This window comes from Varanus komodoensis, unplaced genomic scaffold (assembly GCF_004798865.1).
Source record: "Varanus komodoensis strain SLA01 unplaced genomic scaffold, ASM479886v1 scaffold18_3, whole genome shotgun sequence".
Classification (NCBI taxonomy): Eukaryota; Metazoa; Chordata; class Lepidosauria; order Squamata; family Varanidae; genus Varanus; species Varanus komodoensis.
The window spans coordinates 3696830-3708103 of record NW_025335549.1 but is presented as its reverse complement, the minus strand read 5'-3'; the positions used below and the strand labels follow the sequence as shown (position 1 = coordinate 3708103).

General features: G+C 44.1%; 1 protein-coding gene across 1 annotated transcript; it reads left to right on the top strand.

Annotated features, from left to right (window-relative positions):
• The first annotated feature begins 219 nt into the window (after positions 1-219).
• On the top strand, positions 220-9217 carry FAM199X (family with sequence similarity 199, X-linked). The gene is made up of 6 exons (XM_044427223.1): positions 220-580; positions 2365-2584; positions 2862-3011; positions 3518-3679; positions 4499-4759; positions 5397-9217. The coding sequence occupies exons 1-6, from the start codon at positions 390-392 to the stop codon at positions 5565-5567; spliced, it is 1155 nt and encodes a 384-aa protein (XP_044283158.1). The 5' UTR covers positions 220-389; the 3' UTR covers positions 5568-9217.
• Positions 9218-11274: the final 2057 nt, after the last annotated feature.

Sequence of the window (11274 nt, the reverse complement as noted above, 5' to 3'; positions counted from 1 at the left end):
ACGAATCCATCTGTCGTTCAACAGCGGGCGAGCCGCCCGTAAGGCAAGCTAAGCCCGCTTTTCCCCTCCAAGGCTCCAGGGGGCGCTGCTACGGACGCGCACGCGCGGGTGACCGGGAAGAGAGAACGTGAGAGAGAGGGGCCGCTCTTCTCGTCGTCCGCGGAACCGGAAGCCGGAGTGTGCACTTCCGGCTGCCGGGCTGCTGTGGCCGGGGTGAGTCGCGGCTGCCGCGCTTCCTGCTCTTCGTGTCCGAGCCAGCGGCGGGAGGGGCGGGAGGCTCGCCATGGCGGCCGGCTGAGCGCTTCCGTCCCCTGCCCGGCGGAAGGCGTCCGAGGGCGGCGCGGGAAGGCCTCCCGCCTCGCCCCCCCACTGCTCTCGCCAGCGCCGCCATGGCCGGCGAGGAGCCGCAGAAGTTCCTGGCCCCCGACGAGCCCGGCGCCCTCCTCTCGCCGCCGCCCCGCGCCCACGGCAGCCTCAGCCTGTGCGACGAGGGACCGGCCTGCCTGGACGTCAGCGACTTCGGCTGCCACCTCTCGTCCTGCCACCGCACCGACCCTCTGCGCCGCCTGCACTCGCACAGGTACGCCGGGGCGCCGCGCTCTGGAGGCCGGGCGGGCCCTCGCGCATCGCCGCGCCGCCCCCCAGGGACCCCCGAGGCCCAGAGGGGAGGGGCGCGCGGCTGCCGCCTGCCCGTGCGTGGTGGCAGCTTTAGAAGGTGGAATCGAGGACCGGACCCGCTGTGGTCCGTCTGTGAACTGTAGCCGTTAGCATGGAGCTCACGTGAGTCATGGCTGCTCGATATCCCATGGATTTCTGTGAGGCATAAGCTAAGTCGGGATATCGCCCAGATACGTAAACGAAGAACTTAAGAAATAACTTAAGGGAAATCAACTGAACGCCAGTGTAGTACGGTAGTGATAGTGTTGAGCCAGAACTTGGAGATCTGGGTTTTAGTCCCTGCCTGCACATGAAGCTTACCTAGTCCTACAGCAGTGGGTGATTGTAAGCCTAATCTGTTTTATAGGGTTGTTGGGAGGATGCAGTGGGGAAGAACAGTATTTGATCTTTAACCCAGGACAGGACAACCATTCAAATGGAAGACTGCCCTTTAGAAGCTTTTTAAAGAAAGTATGTCCAAATAGAGTTGGTCTCCTGGCAGTCTTTCCAGTAGTGGTTATTTTGAAAGGACACCTGCATTCAAATTCCTGCCCAGCCATCAAACATGTAATTTGGATGGTGTGAAGGTAAAAGTTGGTGGGTAGGTAGAAGAGGAGCACTATATACTGCCCTTGACCCCTTTCTGTGATAAAGGCAGAACAGAGCAGGCTGAGTAGTTCTTGGGTTTAGAAACCTCTTTCTTGTGCCAGAAATTCTTGTAGATGTTGTCTGTGTGATGAGATGAATCAATTTGGTTTGTTAGCGTTTCAGGTGCCACAAGATGCTGCTTTTGCTGCAGTGGGTTTAACATTGCTGATCTGGTGAAAATTGAATTAAAGCGGATATCTTAGCCTTGGCAGATGTGGTGTTCAGCTGCCTTATCTTCTGCTATTTGTAATTACACTAAGTTTTTGTAGTGAGTAATAAAATAACATAAGGAGCTCAGTGGAGAAGCTGCTGCTCTGTTGCTATCTCGGCTCTGCCCCCCAACTAATACAGAAAATGAAGAACAGAACGCTCCCCTCTCCCCTGCTGTCCTGAATGAGCAGTAAAAATAATACAAAACTACTATTTTGGGGAGGCAATGAAGGAAGACTAAGTTTGTACGTTTAATTAAGGTCCCCTAGGCTGTCATGTTGTGGACTGTGAACACTTCTGAACACAGATTTATCAGCAGTTGAATATTTTAAAGGGACAAAACATAACACTTTAAAGGGGGGAAAAACTTACTTCCTATGTTAGAATGTATCGCCTTTATGTAAAGATAACTATCTGGATTGCATAGTGATATACAGAATCTAAATATTTTTTTAGCTCTTTATTGAACAAGTTATGTATGGCAATGGCAATAACAATTAAAATCAATATGCATAATTCTGAAAAAATAAAATGAACTAGAAGAGTAGCTCACCAGTGACCTTATTTTCTCCTTAATGTCACTGGTAGTTCATTCATCTCGGATCTATCAATTTGAAATTCTGGAGGGGTTTTTTTCAGCTATTGGGCAGTATAGATATTCATTAAATTTTTATATCATCTAATAGCTGAGGCTGTCTGGCCAGTTAACAAATGATAGCTAGATAGATGGATAAATTAATGTTTCTTTTGCTGTTATCTCTGTGTCAGGAAGGAACTTCAACAATGTATGATTCCAAAGTGTTGAGGTTAAAGGTATGACTACTTTTTTTGTTTCTGTTTTTTGGGTAGGTGGAACTTGACCTCTTGTGGGACAAGCGTGGCCAGCTCTGAATGCAGCGAAGAATTGTTTTCTTCTGTTTCTGTCAGTGATCAGGATGACTGCTTCTCCCTCTTGGATGATCAGGAATTGACATCTTTTGATTTGTTCCCAGAGGGCAGTGTCTGCAGTGATGTCTCTTCCTCCATTAGCACATACTGGGACTGGTCAGACAGTGAGTTTGAATGGCAGGTAAAAACGCTTTTGTAGTTGGGTAAAGGGAAAGATACTGGGTCATCCGTGTCCCACAAAGCTGCTGAATTCCTAAAGTGGGACTTAAAATGTTGTGTTTTCTCAATCACCATTAGAGAGCAGTATAAAGCTAGATGTTTCGTTAGGATTGTCTCCTAGGATTGCAGACTTAATTTCCTGTGATGTTGAGCATATTCCATAGCATGGCATATGGCATGGCACTGCTCCATCCTGCCCTGAGGCTTTGTTCTAATTTTCTTTTGTCTGTCATTGTAAGTTGCCCGGCAGTGATATTGCAAGTGGAAGTGATGTGCTCTCTGACATCATACCCAGTATTCCAAGCTCTCCCTGCCTGCTTCCAAAAAGGAGAAACAAGCACAGGAACCTTGATGAGCTCCCATGGAGTGCAATGACCAATGATGAACAGGTAAAATTTCTGTATTCAGAAGAAGCAGGTGACTACGTCCTTGCACGTTAGTTTATTTTTCATATTGGTGTATTGGGTCTGGGCTGTAAAACTTCACGTCTCATAAGGTACAATGATGGGAAACATCATTGTGTGTGTATGTGTGTGTATGAGCTGGCTGGTGAGCTAAACAGGTAGTTGCTCACTGCTTCGTCTCTGCCCTGGTGTAACAGCCAGCTACTTTTCCACGAGTAGTCTAGAGAGGCTACTATAGCTATTTCCCTATTTTGTGTGTGTGTTGGGGACCAACCATCCTCTAGGGGGCTTTGCTGACCATCCACTGATTGAAGCCTCCTAGCTGGCTTCTCTGGGTTGAGCATTGCAAGTGTCTTGCTTACTAAACCCTTTGAGTTGCTGGCTTTTTGACGTAATTTGCTTGCCTTTTCAATAAAGCACTTGGAGCTGGGCCTCTGTTCATGACCTCCACAGTCACCATTACCAACTGCTTTCTTGCCTGTTTTTCTTAGGTTGAATATATTGAATATCTGAGTCGTAAAGTCAGTACAGAGATGGGGCTTCGAGAGCAGCTTGATATTATTAAGATTATTGATCCCACTGCTCAGATCTCTCCTACAGACAACGAGTTCATTATTGAGCTAAATTGCCTCACTGATGAGAAGTTGAAACAGGTATGTTAGGTACCTGAGTTACTTCTAAAATGAATGTCCTTTGTTTCGTGGAATGTGTTGTGCATATCTTTGCGAATGGTAATGATTTGATTTACTTGACTTCTGTAAGGGCAGCTGGGACTGGGCATGTGACAATTCAAAAATGTTGCTAAAGAATTTTTTTTTAAATTTAAAATTTGTTAAATTTTAAAATTTGTTGACTTTATTTGAAATAAGTTCTTTTGATTGCCAACATGACCAATATATATATAGGCTTGCACCTTAAGCATCCTGTAAAATGAGTGTGGGCACAAAGAGTGTGTGTAGCTGCCTTGTTTTCCCATCCCCTTTGCCAAAAAGACTAACTAATCCTGTTGTGGAAGGAGCTTCGATAGCACTGAGCCGCCTTCCTCACTCCTGGTGTGTGTCTTTGCCCAGTTTCCATGCCCAGCTCTGTGTCATGGCTGCCTCTTTACATCCTACCAAATGTCTGTGTACATATTTGCATTACTTGAACACATCTCCATTCTACCTTCTTGTCACCAAGCTGCTCAGTGGAGGTGGGCTTCCTCTGATATCCTGGGCCCAGGTTTCTGAGGGATTTAAAGGTGATTTGAAAGCCTGAAAGCAAAGTGAAAGCTGTCAGAGTTGGTAAAATGCCAGAGTTGAATAGTGCAACTCGTGTGTTCCCCATCAGGGCTGCCTTTTTGAGGCAAATGAAGTTTCTGGACATGCTTTGCAAGCAGCCCCATTGAGAGCGTGTTCCAGCAATTCACTCCTTTGAAAGCTTCATTCAGCTTCTTCGAAACGTTTTCAGCTCTTCCTCTTCTGTATGTTTAGGTGAGAAATTACATTAAGGAGCATGGTTCCCGGCAGCGGTCTGCAAGGGAGACCTGGAAGCGAAGCAGCTACAGTTGTGGGAGTGCCAGCGGAGCGAGTGGTGCCAGTGTTAGCAGCAGCAGTGCTAGCATGGTCAGCTCAGCGAGCAGCAGTAGTTCCAGCATTGGCAACTCCGGGTCCAACTCCAGCACCAACATCAGCCGAGCCCACAGTGACAGTAACCTCTCGACAAGCGCTGCAGAACGAATCCGGGATTCAAAAGTAAAGCTTCTGATTGTTTGATCGTATGCCTGGGAATATTGCTGGACGGATTTTCTTTTGGCAGTGAATAAGTACTTTTTGAGTAATGGTTCAGTTAAAATTTAAGCACATCTACAGGTTTCTGCAATTCCCTATCCCTTTTTGAGGATCCTGGAGGAAATGCCAAGCCTCTCCTGCATGTAAAGTTATTTGCTGCTTAATGAGCTCTGCTCCCTTCCGTTTTTTGCCCTTGCACGGTGTCATCGTCTGTCTTTGGTGCTATTTTGTGGCTGTGTTCAATTTGCGTTTGCTTTTATGTTAAGCTTTATTCTTGGTTTTATTTCAATTTTGTCCCCTATCTGGAGAGTGCTGGCTACTGGGTGGTACAGAAATGTGTTAAATAACTAATGGAGGAAGTCCAGAAGACAGAAGGCCTGCAGTTCCCGGCTTTCTCCAGCCTGGTTGCAGAATGGTGTGAGCTGTGACTCTAATACTTGAGTATCTGGGTAGACCAACCCTTTGAGAACTTTTGAATTTTTGTTATATGTTAGCAAGGATGACTAAGGGGGCTGAAAATAGAAGCACCCATCTTTGTTATAGTTGTTAGTCCTGGTTAAGAGGTGTTTTCTGACTTTGGACACTTTCTTGATTTTGACAGAAGCGTTCTAAACAGCGCAAGCTCCAGCAAAAGGCGCTGCGCAAGAGGCAACTGAAAGAGCAAAGGCAGGCTCGGAAGGAGAGACTGAGTGGCTTGTTCCTAAACGAAGAGGTGCTTTCCTTAAAAGTGACTGAGGAGGACCATGAAGGAGATGTGGATGTCTTGATGTGAGAGGGGTGAATTTATCAGTGTTCTTTCTAAGCCTTAAGCCTCTTTTGCTGTTTACATACATAGACACGACTACTACCAAAAGTTTGATTGGAGCTGTGACAAGCAGTCTGCTATTCTGTCTCATTTACCTATATTTTAAAAACAATGTTTTGCAAGTGATAAGAGTTCCAGCAGATATTTGTTAAAAAAGCAGCAACGTAAGGAACAGACCTATGCTAGTGTATTTGGCTTTCAAATGTCTGTATATTCTTCTGGAAAGATTACATTTCCTTATTAATACCACTGGAACTATAGAAATAACGTGCTTGTCCTTGGGTTAAGTATTTTCCATCCACCCAGTGTGGATGCTAAGCAGGCTGTTTCTATAGACCGCAGCAACAGCAAACACCACCAGGTGTCATTCCCCTTGTTTGCTCCTGCAGTCATCCCAAAGCCCAATGCTACACGAAATCATTTTTATATTTCCTGAAATGCCAATAGTAATTTCATTTAGTGAAAGTCCTGGGAAATGTGTGATATGCCAAGCCAGATGCACTCTTGTCTGTAATGTGCAATGGCCCATGAGGTGCTTTATTAAACCTTGTGCTTTTTTGGTTGCCCGGGAATGCAAAACCAAGGGGTCTGGGAGTGTTTGCAAGTGCCTGGCAGGCTACAGTACATGGCTGTGTTGAGCTTGGTGGGTCACACATCATGAACAGATCCGATGTATCATTATAAAGCACTGGGACACTGCAGAGAAGGAAACCCGAACCGGCTCACAGCAAAGTCACATTTTTCTGATCTGCGTATTTATATGTTCCAAACTTACTGTAGTGCCATGTGCCTTAAAATTAATTTGCAACCTTTTATTTAAAGTGAAGGATATAGGGAGAGCATTGTAGACTTGAAATAAAGCGGATCAAAAGTTTGTGAGGCTTTGAGGCCCCGCTTAGGGAGTAATCCAATGCAAGAGGATCATGGGCATCCTTTGAAGAGCCAGAGGACCATTGTGGCAAAGATCTTGCTCCTCCCACTCTGTGAAGCGGCCAGATCGCCAGCCGTGGCTGCTAGCTCTGGCATTTCAGAGAGGAGTGAGGGTGGCTGAGATACTGCCGGGATGCATCATACCTTGGTAGAGCTGATCTCCTTCCTCTTGGTCCCCGGGATTGCCTACCAAACTCCTTTTGTGATAGCATTTTTTGTGACCTGGCGAAACAGGTGGAGTGATTCTTTCTGTACCAGCTGTGGTGGGGAGGGGGACGTGGGCATGGATTCCCAGCGTCCGGATTGGAGTGGCACTGGGTTTCCAAAGCATCTTCTGGCCATCTTGAACTGTCAAAGGAGCCACAAGGTCGCTGTGGTAGTCCTCTAAGCCCATCCAACGTTCTGAAGAAGACTGTGTGTTAGTCACTCTCATTCTGTTGCTAAGGTGTGAGATTTTCATCCTGACCCTATACTGGAAAGCTTCTGGCCTAAAACTGTGATTCCGTTTATTGGACACACTGAGGTGATTGTGTCCACATCAAGGAGTGGGTTTCTGAAAGTACAGTGTGGATGTGTGACTTGCAAGCTGCTTATGCACATCATGATTAGCTTCTAGCATGAATCTGTGGGAGGGTCTCATGCATACAGGTAGCATGTGACTGCGTGCATGAGCCTTGAGTTCAAGCATTCTGCTCTCAGATGTGGACACAATGGGTGTGGAAGCATCTGCTTTCATTTTAATCTAACTACAGTTTGCTGCTTCTGAACCAGGACAAATTGGTTAATTTAAGCTGTGGGTGTCTGAACAGGCTGGTTTCAAACTTCATTTTCTGATTCAAGCTAAATGGTCACAATAAATCATAGTTTAATATTCTGTCCAAACCTGCTCTATCTCTTTTTGTTTAGTAGAAGATGATACTCTGGATGAATTTCATGCACTTACAAATGTTTGAGGTCCACTACACAGATTGGATTTCCCATGTACTGTTTATAACACAATATTTTTGCATCTTTGTGTTGAAAAGTATTATTCAATCTGTGAGATAACTTAGGCTCCAATATCAAAATCTGGATTTTTTCTTTAAAAAATCTTGCTTATTTACTTCATGTATTAACAAACTCTTTGAGTGTTTGATCAATCTGCTCCCTCCTGGATATTGATTCATATAATTGAATTGGGGTTCCAGTCATTTTTGTTTGTTCTGAGAATGTTGTGTACTAATATTTAAGGTGGCGGCCCATCTAAATTTAACATGGGTCACCCAGTGAATATCAATTTTGAATTAAAGATGCAGTATGCATCTAGAATGGATTTAAGTGGCTAAATTTATGCCATTCTTTTTCTTTATCCCACAGTAAATACTTTTTATGTATATGGAAGCAAAATTAGCAAGTAGAGAGAATCTATTCAGTAGACTTCTGGTTTTGTCCCATTTGTATTGAGTACTTAATAAGCTGCACAAGTATTTAATCATCAGTGAGTGGATAATCTCTTTTTTCAGAATTTTCTCTAAGCTTAGAAGGAGCACTGAAAACTTGATAAAAATGATATTCTCTTAGCTTAACTTAAACATAGAGATCTGTTTACATTTTGTATGTATGTGTGTATATCTGCATTTCATTTCCTCTTCTATGAGTATTGTTTCAATAACCATGTTCTAAGACTGAAATGATGCAGTCACATTCTTGTTAAGCAGAATAAAGTTATTACCACTTCACTTGGCAGTCCCAGCTTCTGGGATGATCCCTTGGTTCATAATAACTTCTTTTTAGTTCTATTTTTCTACTTGGTCAAAGAAAAACTATAGAGTTTTCCAGCAAAATCCTCCACATTAAACTGTATATATGAATTTAAAGTCCTTTAAGGCTAGTGTACAATAGTTGTAGAAAATCTTAGAGAACATTTGCCAAATTTCAGTGTTCAACTGAAATAAACTGACCAGTTATGGCTTATATCTCCCTACCCTTCCCTTTTCAGATTGCATCAGCAATAGCTGGCACATTGGCCTTTGACAATATTGACACGCTCTTGATTCTTTTTGGCAATCAGATTTCCAGTGGAACCCTGTTTCTCATGGCTATTTTATGAACACTGCGAGCTCCCTGGCTCTATGATCCCCATCTCCTGCAAAAGAAAAAAAAAATTGCAAATTGGTCAATCAATGCAATTGTTGTCCATTAGCATATAACGTGAGCTAAGATCATGTGCATTTCATTGGGACAGAATGCATGAGGGGGAAGATTGGGGAGTAGCCTAGATGGCTTTGAAGATGTCTTGTAGTACAATTGAGAGTTAATTCACAACAGCTAGTACAGTTAGGATCCTGAGGATAATGCACTTCATAACCAAAGCAAAGAGGATGTTTAACTTTGGAGAGAATGCTTCAGATGGTCTTAAATATAGATTATATATAAAATCTGGACTATTTTTCCCAGAATTTCTGCTAAAAATGTATTGTATGCTGAAATGCACGTGTATATACAACCACTGTACATTCTGTATCTACTTGCAACAAATGTTTGTAGACAGCTTTTCTTTTTTGATGTTGTGAAGAATTTAACCATAGGTATAAAATCGTAAGCAACTATCTTATTCCCTCTCTCCCCCCAGCTCTCAATTGTATTTGAAAATAGTCTCATGGATATGGTAGTTTGGAATAGTATTAAAATACAACATGCTAATGCAACTGAATATGTATCGTGTCATCTCTGGGAAGGAACTATAGCTAAGTGGATTGAGTCCGGGTTACTTGCACTTGGTCCTCGGTGTATGTGGTACCTTTTAGAATCAGATAGGAAGAAAATAGATAGTAGAGCCTCTTTTGACTGTTATTAAATTCAGACTCCGTCGTTTCAACATCAGCCACTATTTCCCTTTCTGCCTGTTTTTGTTTTATTAACTGGCTTCCCTGAAAGAATTCTGAAGATCTCTAAAGCTTGCACCAAGTTTTAGGAACCTTGACTTGGCCTAATTTAGAATAGAAAGCATGCAGGGTCAGGCAAAATGTTTTTCTAGTCCTAGTAGCTGATGGCTAACTAGAGACCTGTGGGAGCAAATAGCCTTCTGTTTAACACCATGAGAGTATTCCGGTTAGTTATCATGTCTAATAACCATTGATGGGCCTTTCCTTCACCATCTTCATGAGTTCGACTAATCTTTTAAAGCCATATAAGCTTAATAACCACCACAATATTGTCACCGTGGATTTTATATTTTACATGCTGGTTGAAAAAATACTTGATTTTATCTCATTTGGACTTACTACCAATTATTTTTTATCCCATGACCCTAAGTTTCCCTTCTTCCCTGAGAGAACAAGGGAAATTTCTACGTTCATTACTTTCACACTGCATCACTTTCCCCTCTATCATGGTCCTTTCCTTCCAGATGGAAAAAATGTTATCGACAGAAAAAAAGACACTCTTCTTCAGCCGTTCCTCATAGGGAAGATACAGTCCAATCTCTTAATTGGACTGTAATCAAGAGATTGATTACAAGAGTTTGAACAGCTTGTCTGTTCCTGCTCCTTTTCCACCTCTGCCTTTTCGGGTGCATTGAAGAGAACTTCCAAAGCAGATGCTAAGACTTTATGGGGCAGGAAAAAACGTAGCCCTGCCTAACGGCTTTTATCCTGGCCATACCTTTTGCAAATATCTGTCACAGTGGAAGGGTGCGCGTTTCAGCCTGCCTTGGCCAAAGTTTTGGGGAGCTGCCAGGGCTTGCTTCAGCCCTTGAAAGTGGGGTTGGGAGGAGAGGTCTATGCCATTGAGTCCTGCAATTGTGTGCTATGGCTGTTTATCACATTTAGGGTCTTGGCAGCTATCCAGCAAATCCTGTTGCCACCCCAGTGCTGCTAGAATGAGCTACTAAAGATGAAACACTGTACTGCTTAGCTTTCATCTTACTTTAAAAGCATTGCTGGAGTCCACTAGGGGGAAGGCTGTGGTTGTATTGCCTGTCTGTTTTTAAATTCTGGATGAGTTATTAGTGTTGCACAGAGACAGAAAACACACAAAAAATGCAGAAGTTCCATTCTGGGGGGTGTGGAAGGAAGGAAAAGGCCAGGGCCACAAAATGGTACAGGTGAGCTCACTCTGTCTGGGAGAATATCAGAATTTTGCTCAGACTTCAACTTAGCCACAGGAGCTTTTGGCCTAAGCATCTGCACCCCCCCACATTGCCCGCCACTGCTTTCTAGGGCAGCTGCTGGACAGCATCCACGATGGCTCAGGCCCCATGTGACCAGGGTGGCGTGGTGGTTAGAATGTTGGGTGGGTTGCAGACAACTGGGGTTAAGTCCCTGCTCAGCTATGAAGCCCACTGGGTGACTTTGCTGAGAAGAGGACCTTGGGTTCCTTGCAGGAAAAAGGGTGGGGTATAACAAGAGCAAGTGACGCTGCAGCCACATGGGCTTGTTTGTGTGAAGAGGCCCATGCACATCCGGTGGGGTGTTGGTGCACAGGTGCAGCCATGAGCCTTTGGGACCATGGCACTTGATGCCTGTAAAAAGCCCAAAAGCTAGAAAAGATGTTCTGATGTCCAACAAACAAATGGAACCTGTAGCAACATTGAGTGCTTTTATTCTAAAATACAAGCCTTTTGAGTCTTCATCTATCTTTTCCCCATCACATGGATTTGCATTCTGTGCTTGGGGATAATCAATGACCTGGAGGAGGGGATAACCAGTCTGCTGACGATACCAAAGTGGGGGCGGTGGCCACAATGGAGGCGCAGGTGATCCAG

Coding starts and splice junctions, on each gene's coding strand:
- FAM199X (XM_044427223.1), top strand. CDS start 390: ATGGCCGGCGAGGAGCCGCAGAAGTTCCTGGCCCCCGACGAGCCCGGC. Junction 2,585..2,861: donor ACAGTGAGTTTGAATGGCAG/GTAAAAACGCTT, acceptor TGTCATTGTAAG/TTGCCCGGCAGTGATATTGC. Junction 3,680..4,498: donor CTGATGAGAAGTTGAAACAG/GTATGTTAGGTA, acceptor CTGTATGTTTAG/GTGAGAAATTACATTAAGGA.